This window comes from Bombus bifarius, unplaced genomic scaffold, assembly GCF_011952205.1.
Source record: "Bombus bifarius isolate JDL3187 unplaced genomic scaffold, Bbif_JDL3187 scf7180000007975, whole genome shotgun sequence".
NCBI classification, from domain to species: Eukaryota; Metazoa; Arthropoda; class Insecta; order Hymenoptera; family Apidae; genus Bombus; species Bombus bifarius.
Genome location: NW_022884361.1, coordinates 1,478,902 through 1,497,789, shown reverse-complemented (window position 1 = coordinate 1,497,789; position 18,888 = coordinate 1,478,902). Strand labels below are relative to the sequence as shown.

Genomic DNA, 18,888 nt, shown 5'->3' with positions numbered 1-18,888 from the left:
TTTCGCTCTATGGAGAATTGTTTGCCAGCGAGTGACGGAAAATCGATAACCCTTATCTAGAAACAATCGTGCGGGAATGGGGAATTTGATATGAATGTGAGTAGCGAATGATCGTATGTTAGAGATGCTAGGTTGGACTAATTATTTCAGATTAGGATCCGAGAGAATGTTGACTGAATATTAACTGAATATTAACCTGTAAAACATATCATCTTTTAATTAGGTGCTTTTATGATCACGGAATTAAAAGTTGATAACGATATATCGTTGCCTATTGAGTCTGTATTGATGTACAGGTGGTCAAATACTTTCGTGAAGTTGGTGTTTTGTCTGTAAGTATTCATATACTTTCATAAGCCATCATATTTGTATATACATATGTATAGGAATTATTATGTCCAGGAGATTTTCTCTCTGATTTTTAGATATACATTTTCCTTTTTACTTTCGTGAAAATAAATTACGTCTAACAGTCTTAACTGTACGATATTGCGGTACAAAGATACCTACCTGCTGATCTCACCTATGAGATTATTGCGTCGAAACGATAAGCTTCCTTCTTCGTGATTGGAAAGCAGGATACGTTTCGTTGAACAATATTGCTGACGTGTCGCAAACTAACCACGTAAAATCGTTAAATGAAAAAGAATGTGCACCCCGATAAGGAAAATAGATCGCGAATTCATATCGTCGAATCAAATTTTTATTGTTAAAATAAAATCGTAATTCAAAGATACCTACCGTGCGAAACACTGATAAAAAATATGCACATATTAGTCGTTTTCCAAACGAATCGTTTGCAATCGCCATGAGTTACTCGTTGACATTAAAAAATGAATCGAATACGATAATTTATTGAATACTAGGAATATTTTGTCGTGACAGTCCAAAAATAATGTAAAATAGTGGCAGGGTTGCATTGAAATAAATAATAGTACACAATGGTTGCACAAAAAACGTTAATATAATAACAATAATATATATATATAACGTATATGCATGTATACATGGTTCTTATTAACAATTTCATCATTTTGTTTTCCCTAGACTACCCAAAAATGTCACCGAAGGTGACCAGTCGAACCCGTCTCGTTCCTCCGTTTGGAAATCATCCCTCGAACTCGTAATTTTTTTCGCGAAACGAGCCGGCTTCGTGAAATTTCCCCTAACCATCCGGCACTTTCGCCGGTATATGCGTATTTATAATATATTAACATCTTCTTTCTCTTCTTGGACTCGCACGTTTATCGCATAGCTTATCTAACGCAATTACAAAAAAAGTTTCCCTAAACCTTTTATTCCTTCTTATATTCGTATCTCCATCGGAAACTATATAATTTACATCAGAGATCCCGAAATCGATGTAGGACACGCGCATCCCATCCTAGTGGAATCGCGAAAGGTTCTTCTAACAACGTTTTCTACGATTCAGGGAATAGTTATAGCCTTAGAATTTGATTATTATCGTTCAAAGTGCATTTCACCAGGTTCGATTAATTGATGATGGTGGGGAGAGAGAGACGGTGCAAACATTTAGATAAAACGGGCTGCGTTTCGAAGGACCAATCTCGAGATCCCTGTTCTAAGATTATTACGTCTCTTCTTCTCTCTGTCCACGCGACAGAGAGTGACAATATTTTGTCAAAGTGGAAGAACGATAATACGTATGCATGTCCGTGGATGTGTGATATAGTATGTACAATTACGTGTGACGAAAATCAGGGCACCTAGGAATGACCGTGTTCTATTCGTTATCACTTAAGTTTCCCATTGCTGGAATGTAGAAAGATTCGAAGTGTTCTTATAGGGATTGATCGATGCTTTACGACTGTCGTATCTTGTTTGATGAACTCGAAAGCTTTTCGACTCCCTGGAAACTCTTCGGAAATGGGAAAACATCAGAATGCCTGGCAGTGTACGGCGATAAAATTCGCAGTAAAAGTTTTCTATCGATACGGGACGATCTTTCGATTTCTGCTCTCCACGACAATGGCGTCTTTTGGGTATCTCTATTTGCTAGATATTTTCGTGTCTTTTCCCTGTTTTCTCGTTTCAAAACGGTCCAAAATTATCGCGCGATCTACTCCGTTGCAATAATATAAAACGTATCGGGTCGAACGCAACTACGTATACTTATCACAAGTTTAACTTGCTAATTCAAAAACGAATATATTTACAGATTATTATATATCGGTGAATAAAGGTCAATACCTAAAGTTTAACGACAGAAAATATCATGGGAAATCTATCAGAATAAAATTTCCAGAACTTTAAGAATCGAAATCATGCGTATATGTCTAAGTAGAAATACTTGTATAGTTTAATATAGATAGGCAGTTAGAATAGCTGTTTTACGTAAGTACAAACGAACGACGATATATCCTTCGAAGAAACAATTTCATATACACTCTGTTCAAAATAAACGAATAATAATATTTACGACTGCAATAATGGCTAAATAACAGAGCTGCTTGCAAAATTCTACAACTACGAAACTCCAAGTGTCTTTTGAGCCTTTCAGCTTAAAAATTCGTACCTCACGTCGCCAAGTATATTTCCTCGGGACAAACCTATCGTACTATATTAATCGAAGTAATCATACGTCATAATATCTGTCGGATAAATGTTTGTATCGGAATGGAACGAATGTATACGACGGTAAGCATCGTAGTTCTCGATGGTTGGGACTCGTGGAACAAACACGAGAGCCGAGAGAACGGAAATAAGAAAGGAAGGGTACAGAATGGGGCTCGGGACGCGGAAGCGGACGATGAGCTAACAAAAGTCGAAACTCGAAAGCACGCTTCCTCTTCTCAACGATACACGATCTCACGCACGCAACGGCAATAGGAAGAAGCAGAGCTTGTGCTCGGTTCTCTTTCGTCGGGGTTTATTTTCACAGGCAAGCAAGGTTGAAGAAGCGGCGACAGTCACCGCAGGAGAAAAAGCTTCTCGACGCGGAAGCGCGCGAGCCGCGGTGGACAAGAGTCGAGGGCGTGAGAAGGAAAGGGGGATGGAGGAAAAAAAATGAGGAGTGAAATTTTACGAGCCTTAACCCGTGCGGGCATGAACGTAAAGCAGCTTTACGACGTCTAGAATGAAAGTTTCATTCCGTGACGGCGCGACGGAGTCGTCGAAGTAGAGGAAGCGGCATCGGGGATTAACTTGCCCGGAAACAAACTGCCGTTACTGGCGCGAGTGTATCGAGGGCCCGATAAAAATAACGAATAGTTGCGTACGAATCGATTTTCGACCGAGGTTGGGGAAGGAGTGGTAACAAGCCGGGACGCGCGAAATACGGGTTGTAGGTAAAGAATATAGGACAGAAAAAATACACATAAGGAATGTAAATAACTTTTAAAACGCAACTACCTTACAAAAGTAATTAATATTTCTCGAAACGAATGGCGGAAATATTTGTTGAAGATAAAATACAGAAGATAAATGACGATCGTCTTACCTGGACGAAGTTGACATTTTTATGGTCCTTTTTAGTCGGAGGACTATTCTTCAATCCTCTATGATGCGTAAAAAATGCTCATATTTATGAGAGAATGCTCTTAAAGCTTGATATATAAAAAATTTATCGTTATTGATCGCATAATGGTCCCTAATCATCCTATGATCATCAGTCCGTGTTATAAGCATTCGATAGATTGACAGATCGAATCGCAGTGAAAAATCTCTGAATGTATGTCACGAGCTGAAGAATTTTCAGAAAAAAGCTGACTGAACGAATTTCAATCGTACGAAGCGAAGGAATCGCTTCGTGAATCTATCTCTTCGCTCTTCGAAAGGATAGTCATAGAGGATTAAAGTCAGACGTGTTCGTTGGACGGACATCCACGCCGCGAAAAAAAGAATCTACGAAGCAGTCGCTTCAGAAGTTTTTTCATGAAAGGAACTGTTGTCCCTCGAACAGAGGGGCACCGCCTTTGTCGGTACATCTAACATCATACGAGGAAAGTAATCTAGATGAAGAGTTTATCTCATGACAACGCTGGCGCCGAGCGATCGTTCGTCTTCGTTTTGCGTAGTTTTACCGTTGCAAATATGTTTGTCCTGGAAGAATCGAATAATCAAAGGAAATTTTATCAGTCGCATTGTTCGCGCTGTTGTTCGATCGTTAAAAGTTTGATCGATAAAATGGTACAATATATAATCCAAACAGTTCTTGAATGAAAATTTAAGAATTTCTAGCAGAAGTAGGAAGTTAAATAAATTCTTTTTTAAGCTAGAAAGATCGAACTGTCTGGGACTTTGGAAGCGTACTGTGAAATCACTTTCACAACGCGCTTCCAAGCGATTGCTTCACAAATTTAACAGTGCTATTTTCGTTATTTTATACGGCAATCAGAAAGAGAAACTGTAGAAAACATTCGAAAAATCTGCAGATTGCTGGCGATAAACTTGTATCACGGTATTATGGAAAAACAAAGAGCAACGTACAGCGATATTGTCCATACATTGACACGATATTTCATGCGAAGCGCAAACACAAAACTAAATGTGAACATTCTTTGGTGTATCGCACGAACAACACACCTTTTAGCATACAAATTTCATCAATTGGTAACGGCGAGGTGCGATGAAAGAAGATACGAGGTGCACAAACGAATTCTTCGAGCTACGAAAAAATGAACGAAACACACACGTTGAAATATTTTTACGAAGATTCTTAAAATTGCGAGAAAAAGTTTGGATGCGTTGATATACGACCACACCAGACTGTGACATAACTTTTGCTAAAAATACGTAAAACAGCGGACGTAGTAAACATCTTTCACGATATATCAAAATGAAACACCGTGGGAATGAAATTGAATTCAATTGAATGTTGCAACAGCGTACCGCATGTCAAATCGTTTCAACGGGAACCAGAAACTAATTTACACGGGTAATGAACGAATACGTGGACATAAAGTTTCAAACTCGAATCGTCATGTTATTAATGCAGAAACTAGTTTACACAGTCATTTTTAAGCGCAGCGTGGCAACGGGCAATTATTTATGCGTTCGTTGGTCATTGACAGGAACGATTTATGGAAACTGACAGATTAATTCCGATCGTTCGAACGTATTATACATTTTTAAAACTTCTTTACTCGTGTTTCAGCTAAAGAATTACCAGAGCGTGAATGAACATATAGATTCTTTTAAAAATTCTTTGATTCTGGATTTGCTACTTATATTTTTTGTGAACTCGGCGTGAAACTTATCCGACATGTATATCAAATTATTTCGAGACTTTAATAATTTATGAGACTCTACAAGAATTTACAAGAGTAAAATATCATCGAATCATTGCAGTGTTCTGTAACGATGGATCCAACAAGAGTTACGATTGAAACATCATCCGTAACATTGTTTTCTCCATCGCGGTCACAGACTGCTTGTCAAACGCGTGTAAAATCGTTGGTCGCATTTCGATTTACTTTATGCGCTCGCTTAACGTCAACACGTTGATTTCATCATAAACAAGCGTCGACGAAAGCAGAATAAAACAGTATAACTATGCTTGCAAACATAAAAACAGGCTTCAACGTTTCAAGAAGCAATGGGAATAGCGCTACGTGGAAGACTTGCGAACGGTCATTCGTGGTGCAAATCGGGTATACGAGGGTGGAGATGATAATAAAATTGGAATGCGATGACAAACTTAAAAACGAGCGATCTTTTAAGGACGAAATTATTAAACGAATCGTATCTTAACTATCTCTTCCACAACTGGCTCGTCCAATTCGAAATCGGTTTCGTTTCTATCGGGTCTTGAAATGGTGCAAAGACTTGATTCGTTTTCAGAACTTTGTTGAACGGTATAACGTTAATAAATTTTCAAACGTGATGAACTCTTTCATGGAGACCGCTAGGGACTCAAACAATGATACCGATTCGGAGGATCCGAACGAAGAAGAGAGTTTAATAGATTTATTGCTGTTTCTTCTTCTTCTTCTTGTTGACGGAGGCGTCCACTCCCCAAAGATCGTACCACGGTCCACAAGTATTTTTATCTCTTTCTCGATCGGAATCCCTACGGAGTTTAGTCCTGGGAAGAAGAGTCTTCTCCGCCACTGTTTGATCCTTTACTACGATGCAACTGTACGTGGACTCTTCGTCGGACGCCTCTGTTTCGCTGAAGTTCTGCGTCAATCCATCTTCGTCGTCCGTGTACTTTTTCCTCCTTTCGTTCCTCTTGGCCTCGTTATTTTCCTTCAATTCGGCCACGATCATGTTACGCTTAGCTTCCAGGCTACGTTTTCGCTCCTTCTCGATTATGGCTTTCCGCGAGACGTTCCCCATAAAGTAAGACCTCTCCTCTTGATGCATTCGATACTCGGACCTCTCGACAGTCTTTGGTCTTTCCGCCGGCGTAGGAAAATCCTCAAAGTAATCGGATTTTTCGGGCACGTGAATTCTTTCCGCAGGTTTTGGTTCTTCGTGCTGCGAATCGTTGGTAATGGTCACGTCGCTGTTCCTTTTTTCCAAACTTTGCCGAGAGTTGGGGCTGTCACTTGGATTCTGCTTGCTGGTGTCGTCTGAATTCGCGTCATCTTTCGCTTCTTTCTTAATCATTTTCGGAATATCGACCAATGATCTGTGCTGCCAGAGTGCCATACCCTCAAGAACGTCGGAATCTCTCCTGAACCTCCAGAAGGACTTTGTTCTCTTCACGAGTTTCGGACTCTTGGAGTCGACGTCGAAAGCTCTACCTGTCTGTATCAAATGCCCTACAGCGGTCGTCTGTCTTGGGAGCAGCGGTTTGCGATTATCGTCCTTCAACGTGTTATTATTCGTATCGTTCTTCTCCAAGATTTGCTGCCCGTTCCTCTGGAACTTCTGAAGATTACTCTGACCAAGATTCTGATAGCCGTGCCTCTCGATCACCTTCGTCCTTTCCAGCTTCGTCTCAAAGTTCGACTCGTATCCGCGCTCTTTATCTACTGACACGTTTTCTCTGACGTATCTGGTCTCGCCATAGATCGCCTCCTCTTTGTCGGAAAATCTACGCTCTCGATAAAGGTTACGGGGGTCCGTTGGCCTCTCAGGAGCTTCTTCGGAAGGCGGTCTCGGTCTCTCGAAGCGGCGACTCGACGCCCGTTCGATATTCCTATTTCTATCGGGATTCTTCTCGAAAGTCCTTTCTCTTTCGTAAGTAGAGGTCTTCTGGGCCGCACTGGGCGACTTATCCAAGTATCGTTCCCTTTCTCGCTCGAACCTCTGCGGCCCGCGACTCCTATCGCAGTCGTTATACCTCTCGTACGGCGGTGGAGGTTGCTTCTCCTCTCTACGCTCTAAACTTCTATAATCGTTCCTTCGCTCTATAAACTTTGGTGGGCTATGCTCCCGAGCATACTTTTGCGCGGTTTGCTCTAGTTTCTGCGCGATATGTTCCACCTTCCTGCCAGTCTCCGGGATCGTGATAGTACTCTCGTCGTCGGTGCCTGAGGACGAGGCCGACGATGTCTTCTCGTTTTCGTATTTTGATTCTTCCTGAGCAACCGGATGATATCCGCGACGAGAGCTGCGCTCCTGACCATCAGTTCTGTCCCCGTAATACTTCTTACCGTCGTACTTCTGGTAATCGATCCTGCCAACGTAGGTATCGTCCTCCTCCTCCTCCAGTTCGATCTCGTCCTCCTCCGTCTCATCGTGTTCCTTCACTCTTTTCGATTCTCGACGATCCTGTTCCATTTGCTCGTTATTCCTCCTTGTGGACTTTCTCGATGGTTCTTCGTTGCTCATAACCTTGTTTTTGTGATTGGAATTACCGCGACCGCGATTATCGTACTCGTTTTTCTGCGATCTTTCTTGGCTCTTCTTTCCTGATTTTCTTGTCGGCCCATTCTCCATCGCACCACGGTCAGAGAAGTCCCTTCCATTTTTGCGCTCCTGAGTGTCGTAATGACGATTCTGGTACCTTGTCTCGCCGTTCTCGTTGCCTTGATTCGCGTTCGCCTCCGCCCAAATGTCCATCGCGGTTCTGTAAAGATGCCAACTCTTCTCGTCCCTAGGTATCGTCTTCCAGGAATCGTTTTCCCAGTCCTTGTTGTTGGGCTTGTCGTCCTTCTGGTGTTGCTTCACCGCTTCGGTTATTCTATCGGCACGCGGCTTTCTTCGTCGTTGTCTGCGTTTTCGTGCGGGCTCGGGATGAGTAAAAAAAAAAGAAGAGAAGGGAAGAGAGAAAGAGAGAAAGAGAGAAAGATAGAAAGAAAAAAGAAGAGATGATACAGAGAATAGAGAAGAAAGACGAAGAAGAAAGAAAAGAGAGCGGAATAGTGCAGCATATGGAGAAAGAACCAAGAGCCAAGTACGTGGGTAGGATTAGTTATGCGGTTGTTGAGCTGTGTGGTCGCGGATATTGCGATATGCGAGGATGGGGAATATGGCTGCTGGCATCGTAGGAGCCCGGAGAGGTGAATGAGCCACCACCACGCCGTATTTTATTTCCATCGACCACGATAACGCATGCGGAATCTACAAATCAGGAGAGAAAACAACATCGTGACTCTGAAAACAAGCCTACAGGTTCGGTATCGAATGGATATTGGGTGTGATCACGTCTTTTTATTACTTTCTTTCTTTTTCTTTTCTGGAGAAGAGGTGTAAAATGATGAACGATACAATTGCTGATAAGAAATCTACGTCTCCTTTTTGTCGATTTTTCAGATTTTAGTCATCTTTTTTCCAATGTTACGCGAATCTTTTGAACTCGAAGTACAGATCTGCTTTTAAATCGTTCATTCCTTTCGCAATGGTACGCATCCGTATCTACGTATATAATAAAAATAGTAGGAATAACTAATGACGAAAAAATGAGAATTTATTTGTAAAGATCGTGAACGTAATTCAGGAGCAAAGGACTAGGCATATCTTTAGATGAGGAATATGTAAAACTGGGAAAGTCTATGAACTATATACGCATGCACGCAATATAATATACATGTATTATCGAATTTTTATGGAAATGTCGAGAGATGAATAAGAAATATTTAATGGAAGGGGGACGTTAGATTTCGTAAACAAAAGCTACGTTTCTACAATGTAATTCTATCTTTGTACATTTCGTTAGAGAAAAGATACCGGGAAGACCAAAATAATAAAATTGATATTAAAATGAGAGCGGGAATAAAATACAAAGCTCCGAAGTTGACGAATCACAGGCAGAAGCGTTTCTACAGGTTTACCAAACAATCATTAACTACTTTCGACGAGATTCGATTAGAGTTTCCAAAGTATCTTCGATGAGATTTCGTGATGATCGCTTACCTCATAGCCTCGTCGTCGCTGTAGTCGATATCAGGCTGAGCCGGTGGCTCGTTTGAGAAACCGCTGTCGTTGCTGCTGTGAAGAGACGTGACGACTTGAGGAGGTGGCACGGGCGGAGCAGGTGGCTGTATCCTACGGCCACCAGCCAAAACAGTGGGCAAAGTGCCCGATGGACGGATCTAAAGAAGATCCGGCATGAAAGTTTATGAGATTTACATTTCGCCTTTTCGGTTAAACAAGGGAACATTCGTTCCCTCGAAAGGTACCCACATCTCAGAATGCATTTCGGCTTATTCCATCTCGGTTCGTATACTTTGTTCGCGAACTTTGCGATCTTTCTGTTTGAGAATCTTTAAATTCGTTACTATTTTACAAGTTCCCGGAGTTTGCAAATTTTATGGAACAAAGCGGGAATGAATTTGAAAATTCCTTTCAACTTCACCTCATCCGTCCCTCATTTCCCTAATTTAATTGTTTCTTTCATGTCAAATTGATACAAGAAAGTAAGAAGTCAATATAATGAAAAGATAAATGACTGGTGCTTGTAAACTTTTTTATTTACAACGAAAGAATCAAATTTTTGTACAATCAAAATTGTGCATTATCATTCACTTTTCTTTATAAGTGACTAACATTTCTTCAAGAGACGGATGAGCGTTAAAAAATATATATACAGCTCTCTTTCGTAAATCCAAAGATTCTAATATTAAATATAGAATTACAAATCGAATTAGCAATAAAACGTATAATATGATAATAATATAATAATAATATAATAATAATGTAATAATATATAGTGGAATGAAATCCTCACCGGTTTTGTTTGACGTGCAGTAGGTGTCGCTAAATTGTGAGAACTGTTGCTATTCGGTACATTTGTAGGAGTGCCGGTACTGCTGTTATTGTTGTTACTGTTGTTGACGTTGTTGTTTCCTACTCCATGGAATCCACTCGACACTTCATCGATGCTCGGTGTCACTGGTGGTCGAGAGGGTGGTGGCTTACAGGGTGGAACTGCTTGCGGCTCCAATACGCGACCATTGTTTGTTCCGTGACTCGGCGATCTTCACATATTATCGTACGTTTGATTTTAGTGATAATGCTAACGATTCCGGCTAAATCGGAATAATTGAAAATATCAGGAGGAAAAGCATGGTTTGTTGGAGAGCATATTCTATATACTATGAAATATTAATCATAATAAGATGTATTTCTCAACGAACTACGTATTTATCATGCAGGGCAAATCATACGTTTTGTCGTTGCGCGATCATTATTTATTACTGTTTAAAATTGTTACATCATTCCAATTATCTCCGATTGCACGACTCGTGACAATTTTCTAATTTTTGTTTGCTGTGAAAAGTTTGTGTGACTCTGTCAGTCAAAAATTGCATTTAGTTTTCCACTGCCCCATATTTTACAATCGTGTGTGTATACATGATTGTAAATATGAAACGTCAATGCATAAAATGTTATTCATTAAATTTTCACGGTTCTAGTTTCAACAAAACCGTAACACATTGCTCGGTAATTGTTGTTGAATTGTGTTTATTTTACTTTTATAAATTGTGCTTGTTATTTTGATGGAACTTGTTTTGAAGTTATTAGCGATTTCTATTAAAATGTATGAAGAATCTACTGTATGTATTTTACCGTAAATATTTGTTTAGATGTTTCTTTATGAACTTTCCACTGAAATGAAAAATTCAAAGCTTCAACGAACGAAGTGTAAAAGAAGAGAAAAAAGACCGAGAAAAATTCATCTTGTTATATGATTGGCTATTTAAGAGAATCGTTTAAAAGATTAAGGAGAAAATTAACATTTTTATATTGTGGAAATTTCTGGCAAACGATAGGGGCGATAAATCACATATAAAAGCTTTTGACAAAATTTCCACTGCCATATCGTAAATCGAGCATCGGAATAATGGGATTTAGGAGAGTAGATGCAACAATAACACCAAGACGAGTACGTTTAATGGGAATAGCTGCATCGATATCAGCCGTTGCCCGTTATCGTTCTAGATTAGCGTAATTGCGTTCGACCCGTGCAATTGTTAGCAACGAACATCGTAACAAGATCTGTTCAGATATCGTTCGGGCTACCAAAAGCACAGACTTTCCTGCCTCTGTTAACTTACCCTAGACTATCGTCGATAATAATTTCTGTGTATGCCAGTGGGAACCATCCGGAACTCTGTGTGCGGAGATTCTCCCCAAATTGCCAGCCTTTCTGACGATCTCCTAATAAGGTAGTTTCGTGAAATAGAAATAACCATTTATGCTCCTTATTTGCTAGAAAAAGGAGGGAATATCGTGGCCGATAAGGGGTCAGGATTTCAAAGCACTGATTTATCTTTGCTATCTCTTATACAGTCGAGAAGGTTACGCAAAGAAATAATATCATTTTCGTATAAAACGGAAATCTTTGTTATCGAGCAATTTTTATCAAGGCTGCCTCTTATTTGCTTGGAAATTTCTCAGGCATAAACGAGAAAGATTATTTATTAAGATGAGATTAGAGTATTTCGCGTGTTTCTCTATTTTCCGAATCTCGTGGTTCGTATTCAAATGGCGTTTGATAATGGCGAAAGCATCGTTATTAGGATTTATTGTGTAAACGAATTCCAAACACATCCGACTAATCTGACGGGAAACTGTGTTGTGGTCAGACGGGGGATATAATTTCATGAGGAAACACGCGTATCTGGAAAGCGGCAATGTAAGCGTTCAGACATCCAGCACTCACCCATCAACGCAATGAGATCGCCCTCCAGGAAGCTCAGCTGATTTTCCCCGGAGCTCAAATAGGCGAAGAGAGCCCTCGCGAGGGGTGCATCCCCCCAGCCACCGGAGCTCACCCCTGTGCCACTACCACCCCCACCTCCACTGCCGCTGTTGCGTGATGCCGGAGGCGCCATGGACCTCGGTCTTGGTGGAGTTTCTGGAACCTCTGCGAAATTTTGAGGAGGGGAACGATTAACCCGGTTCATTTCTGTCGTAACTTGCACAAACCGTGAAGGGATTAGAACTCTGCACGCTTTCGAGTGGAAGGATTTTGGTCAATTAGTGTTTCGAACCTCTTCGCTTCTGTTTACGAGCACGCAGTTCACTACCATCAAGAAAAATTATCGAGATTAACCGCGAATATGAATTCGCTACTGGTCCACTTGGAACAGAATACACGAAATCGATAAAATTTCATATCGAGAGACGCGCTTCACGAGTTTGCCATGATTTTATTTTACCGCGTTCTCTTCTGGATAGAAGAATGGCGGTTGGCCAAAAACCATTACGTTCGAAATGAAATACTTATTTGAACATTCTTATGATATTCTTGTCCTTTTTTCCTTTATCTCTCTCTCTCTCTGTCCCTCTCTTTCTATAACACAATCAATTTTGCTCTCGCATCATTGCCAACGAATTTATGCGGTTGGCTTACGCGCAAGAGCCTTGCTTTGGAAAACTTGTACGACACAGAAAACGAAAAGTTTTACTTTATTTAAGAACTTGTTCAGTTTAAGGGGATCGAATTATATTTTCAGATGTGTTCGAGAAATTAACGAATCGATTAAATCGTTAAATTAATGTAGAAAATATTCGACGAATTTTATTCGAAGATATTTTGCTTCTCGAGTCTCAAGATTTTTTCTCGTTCAACGATACATATATAGTAACAGGATTTTTTCCTCGAGAAGGATAATGGGGAAAGTCGGAAAATTCGCCAGCGTACGGAACGGTGGACAAATGGAATTCGATATTCGATACAGCGAACTGTCTCGACTCTCTCCAACTGTTTTGCGAGCACTTCTCCACCCGATCGTGTTGCACTCGTTTGTTATGTGTTCAACCCCGACTCGTTCGAAACGCACTCGACCATTGGCTTTGGCTAAAATAAAACGGACTGTGGTGCCGTGTTTTCGCATTCTCCATCACTACGTAACATCTACGCGTTAGCATCACTCTGAATACGTGATCCGAAAAAAATTTCGATTTTTCTTTAGCGTCTACATCTATGTCAGCATTTTTTATATTCATGAGTATTTAAATTTCGTTGTTGAAACTTTTCACCTTGTTTTCTCTTGAAAATCTCGGGTGAAAAATTCTGTAAAAAACAAGAGACTAACCTGGATCCAGAGATAATGTCGAAGCGTGCAGATTGGCCTCTGACCTTGCTCTAGACAGTACAGATGAAAGATGAGAAGTTGGACCTTGATAAGTGGCACTTGGCACATTTCCGGACGGCGGTCCAGGTCGAAGTTCCAAGCAAGAACTATCCATGCTTCTGGTCTTTCTCAATTGCGAGCTCATGGTTAACTCCGAGCCGCCGTTTTCCTCGTCCTCGGGCCAAAATGAAACTTGCTACAGTTAAAAAAGATGTTACTATTATTAATCGACGAAGAGGGAAACTTGCTAATAATTACTAAAAATTAGAAATGCGTTAAAACAAATATAGCGGTCGTTGTACGATCTTTACAAATCTCTCGTATCTTCTAAAGATGCATTTTATACAATAAATTTCGAGAAAAGAATATGATAGCAGAGGAATATTCCAAGTATCACTCACTCTAAGCCTGGAAGCGAACATGTCTTCCACGGATTGTGGTAAATATTCCCTAGTAGCAGCTACCTCGCGCCACTTATCAACCGAGGGATGAAGAGCAGCTAACGCGACCTCGTGAAAACTCGCATAATGTTTCGCCAAGGAGCATTGTCGCTCGAGAACAAAGCCGTACCTTCTTCGTTCTTGAGTCATAGCCTGAAAAAGAGGAGAGCACTCGATACTTTCTCATGTCCGTCCATCATCCTTTTTTCTTCGTGTCTGATCCAATTGATCTATTTACATCAACGTCAAAACTGACACAAATTCGTTCCCTTCAATTAATTATCGTCTGTCAATATCAGCGAACGGGAATTCTAAAAAAGTGTCTAGATGCTCTGTATCCCGGTTTTTTATTTTAAGACCTCGTCCATTGCATACTTACATTCTTCAAACTCTGTTCACAAAAGGCGTCTAGCTTAGACTTCTCTTCCTCTAGAATCTGCATATTCTTGAGCTCTTTGTCCATGGCCAGTCCACTCTTGCTCGCGCCCCTTGACTTCTTCCTCTGCTTCTTCATCGTTGCCGCCGCTTTGCTGTAAGTTTCGGACCTGGTTTTGTGCTGCTGCAGAAACTTCTTCTGTTCGCTCTGAGTAAAAAGTATTATTGCATTATTCAGAAATCCGGCGGTCGCTTGATATCCTGACGCCGGTGGAGAACACTCACCTGGACGACCTTGGTGTCTTTCTCTAGGTTCGTCTCGAGGGGAACCAGTAGGTCGACGTAGAACGCTTTCAACTGAAAGCAAGCAAACGGCCGAGCTAGTAGAGTTCAAGAAAGTGGAAAATTTTAAAGCACGGAAGCCAGCAGAAGTGAATTCGAAACGAGCTTAGGTAATGAGGGACTTTTAACGTTTCCGTGCAAGTGCAAAGGAGCCACCCGTTTCTTTCGTCAGCGATGTTGCCGACAAGTTTACGAGCGGCTGCTTGACCCGTTTTTCAGCCGGTTTCGACGTTACGACGAACGCTATTAGCAGTTGAATACGATCTCGTAAAATTGTAGATACCCTTGATGCATTGTCACTTTTGCGGTTCTATCTTTATGGTTTAGGAACGTTTTAGAGACCCTTACACGTGATTTACCATCCTACGTTTTATACAGTTTTAAGTAAAATGTTATGGAATATTTAGAGGTTATGAACACGTTTACGAAGAGTGTGCAGTGGAAATGAAACAAGTTTTTAAACTGAAATTATATGTACTTAAAAATATCATATATATACTAAGATACTAATAATCATGTTATAATATGGTACTAATAATATATATATCATAATACTAACAATACTATATATATACTGAAATATCAGAAATTTAATTTACAAGTTAATATGATGATAATGAAGTAACAGGAGTTGTTTAGTTTTTATTGGTTATTAGTAACAAGGGTCGTATTATCTAAATTTCAGTCAATATTTAATAGCGTCGGTAAAGAATTTACTCGTCTGTAACTAGTACACCAAACTTCAGCAAATATAGAAGAATGTAAGTTGCCCGGAGCAAAAACCAAAATTGCACATATACGTTCCTGTGCGGTGGACAAGGCAATCTGTCGGGCACGACGAAATAAAAATCAGAAAATCCATCCGTTGGAACCCACGCCGAAACGAAAACTGCGGAGGTGGCAATAGTCATGGACGAGCAACGTGGACACGAGTCGGTTGGAATTTTTTTTCCTTTTTTTCCACGGCTTAATGGACATTGATTAGAGACAGCATTTCGATCAGAAATACATTTCCACGAATAAGCAACCTCCTATCGGTGGTCGATCGCTGTCCGTGAAAAGCGATCGTCGAAAGGGACGAGAAATGCGGGTTGAAGTGGCGCTGTTGATGTGTTGAAAAGATCTCGATGCAACCCCGACGTGCTTTACGATCATTTCCCACCAAAGATCTATTGGCTTTGAGTAATGCGATTTTTTGTTTAATTTTGCACGCTCGTATATTCTACTCGGAAAGAGTCGAGAACATTTCTTCAAATTTACGTTCGATAAAATTAAAAACATTCTTCCAAAATTAAGAGCAACCTAGGGTCAAATCGAGTTCCAACTATTGCGCTCATCTGTGCATCGATAATATTATTTGAGGATTACAACGAGATCTATAAAAATAGGAAATATAATTCTAGCCACGTAGTAAGTAAGAGTATCGATTTGAAAAAAAAATTTATACCGAATTGGAATTTATTTTTCTAAAAGAAATATATCTGCTCTCTTTCATGCAGGATCGACGTCCAAATAAATTTGTAAAATTCAGATTCGGGCGAAAGGTTTAACAGGAAAAGAATAGGGGAAAAACTAGTAGAAAGATCAAGGGAGTATCGCCGGCGCGGCGTATAAAATATTGTAAAGCAACGTTATTTTTGCATTGCTTGTCAAACAAATCACACGGACTTTTTTCACGTGTTTCGTGACTCTCGAATCCGATGCAACTCTTCTTGAAGCGACGTAACACACGCACGATTGATTTTATTTAAGCGTTTGACAGTTTTACGTTCGGCTTTCTCGTCGCTACGTAGAAGTACGTAGAGTTATTTATTTGTCCGAGCTTTTCTTTTTTCCTCGCTTCACCCCCGTGTATTTTTAACTATCCGATCACAAGCAAATTTCTCGGAAAATTTTTACACTGAGATACGAGTTTTTCGGGCAATATGCTCCAAGCGAAATATTGTTCCCACGAACATGTTTTGATTTACAAAGTCTCGGATTTAATTAAGCCGTTTGGAAACGAGACTCAGCTGCGAAACAGTACAGTGCATTTTTAATGCCGCGTACGAAACTTTTACAGTTGACTTTACGATACATTTCTGGATTGCGTGTTGGGTTGCTTATTTCATTGTTTCGCCTCCCTTTCCACTGTTGTATAGTATTTCTCTTTTGTTCTTTGCGATCGTGTGTCAGCACGTACCTCGTACGCAACAAAGGTAAAAATCGGAAGACCGTTGCGTGAATTTTCAATTATTTTCGATGGAACACGCTGCGGAAAAGATTCCTGCAACTAGCTTTCGCGGCTTTGAAAAACACGTAAAATATATTTATGTATAAAAATACACGATACCTGCAACCATCTACGGCGAATAAAATTTACAATATCATCCAGACGAAGCGTACTTTCAAAAAACAAGATATTTTGTTACAAACAAATCTGTTAGAAACGATACAAATTTTCTTCAAAATAATAAATAAAAAATTCGGTTGCGTAAAACAAAAGCACACATGAAATGAAATCGCGTTTCAACTAATAAATTTACAGCATCCAGATTTTTAGAAAGCCACTCTTTAACAAAGAAAAACAGCTTTTGCATCAAACGCTCGACTCTTTACGTTTTCCACTATTTCATACGAAGATTTTTTGAGTAAAGAAGGCCCGAGCCTCGATTTCTCTCTCATCCTTATTTCTTCTTCTTTCTCGCGAAACGCGGGCCGGAGGATGTAACCGGGGAAGCGGGCTTTTCAAGACGGATGTGGAAATCCAGTATAAAAAGCCGGCGAAGTCACGGACCTTCCGAGTCGACGGAGAAGCTGGCGCAAACATCCCTGTCTCTTTCTCATTCTCTGATCCTCACCCTCTGTGTGCAAATTTGAACGGCTGGGAACTCGCGTCAGCGCCCTCTGCAGCGCGGTCTCTTCCCAACCTCCCACTCGACGTCTAGCTGGTTGAACCGGATGGTTCGCTTTCATCGAGCCGAATCCTGGGCACTTCCGGGTGCTATGCGTCAATGGAACGTCTAACGTTGCGGGAGTGCGAGTTTTACGTGGGCGTTTCAATATTCATTAGAGGGTTCCAGGGGAATTTTACCCCGCGTTTTCACCACCGCTTCTTTTTCGTTAGAGCAGACAAGATGATACGTTATAGCAGTCGCTTGCAAGCCCCGTTCAATTCTCGACTCGCAATCGGGAAAGCGGATTATGGAATGTGATCGGTTTTTAGTTTATTTTAAAGAAAACGGAACGTCTGAGTTTTAGGTGTGGGTAGATACGGAGAATAATTCGGTGCTTTATCGAGCAAAATTCAAATTTTATTCAAAGGTAACGCACCCTTTTGTCATGAGCTATATAAAATTTTGCTATGCAATTTATTTCTATCATGGCTGGGAGAATTTGCGAATTAGAAAACTAAAATTATGGCTGGAATTGTAATAGAAAACTAGAAGAACAAGGGAAGTAGAATTAACAAGAATTATAGGATAAACCTTCCACTTTAATTCCTGTAGCAAATCTAACATAATGCAGCTTGTATTATACGAACGAAACGGCTAACCGTGTAATGAGAAATTTCATACGCCTCCGTATTCACAAATGTATAACTATTCAAGAGATATTCAACAGAACGGAAGATTCATCGTGCTTTTTGTTCCAATTTTCATGCTGAAACGTCTATGGAAACTAAAATTAATAGCACAAGTTATTAGGAAGTTGGATTTTACTTCGATGATTTTACCGTAGAAAATTCGAATGAAAGGTAGCACTGCTTCGGAAGACTCAATGGGGAAGTTAAAACAGGTAAGAGTTGAAAAAGTAGTTGAAATTAAGAGTTGGTTGCGTCTCTACGATAGCATCTTTACGGAAATGTATCCGTCATTCGATACTCGTGCGCGATATACAATTTATTTTATGTCGTTTCCATGTATGTTGAGGAAAGTTTTCAAGAGCGACGTCTCCGTCAACACTTTCGACTCGATTGCCATATCTTAGAACGCTCTTACCATTCGCGACAAAAAGGGAAAACAAGACTTGTCGATTGGCTTCTTTCCAGCTAGGGACATTCTTCGGCAACCAGAACGAACAAAAAGCTTGCCGTATCGTACCTTTTACTTGGCAAAAACTCGAGACCCGTTAATATATCGGCGCGGTCTTTGTTGCTGATTCATCGCTTCGAGAAGATCCTTCCGTTGGAAAAACGATTAACGAGATCCCATGAAAATTCGTTCAAGTTACTCGACTATTCATGTTCAAGGAAAATCCTGTAACAGCGATCGTAGTAGCAGACTCTCGACAAAGGTGCGATGTTTATAATGAAG

General features: G+C 40.4%; 1 protein-coding gene across 1 annotated transcript in view; it reads right to left on the bottom strand.

The window, feature by feature from the left end:
• Positions 1-1,127: 1,127 nt before the first annotated feature.
• The window catches only part of LOC117217255, a 162,866-nt gene continuing 145,105 nt past the window's right edge, over positions 1,128-18,888 (bottom strand). Inside the window, exons 6-14 of the mRNA XM_033464728.1 lie at positions 14,537-14,608; positions 14,256-14,459; positions 13,838-14,029; positions 13,398-13,632; positions 12,020-12,223; positions 11,412-11,514; positions 10,082-10,331; positions 9,268-9,446; positions 1,128-8,125 (exon numbers count right to left, since the gene is read on the bottom strand). Of these exons, the coding sequence (XP_033320619.1) occupies positions 5,929-8,125; positions 9,268-9,446; positions 10,082-10,331; positions 11,412-11,514; positions 12,020-12,223; positions 13,398-13,632; positions 13,838-14,029; positions 14,256-14,459; positions 14,537-14,608 (3,636 nt within the window). The 3' untranslated portion in view covers positions 1,128-5,928. The remainder of the gene's footprint in view (positions 8,126-9,267; positions 9,447-10,081; positions 10,332-11,411; positions 11,515-12,019; positions 12,224-13,397; positions 13,633-13,837; positions 14,030-14,255; positions 14,460-14,536; positions 14,609-18,888) is intronic.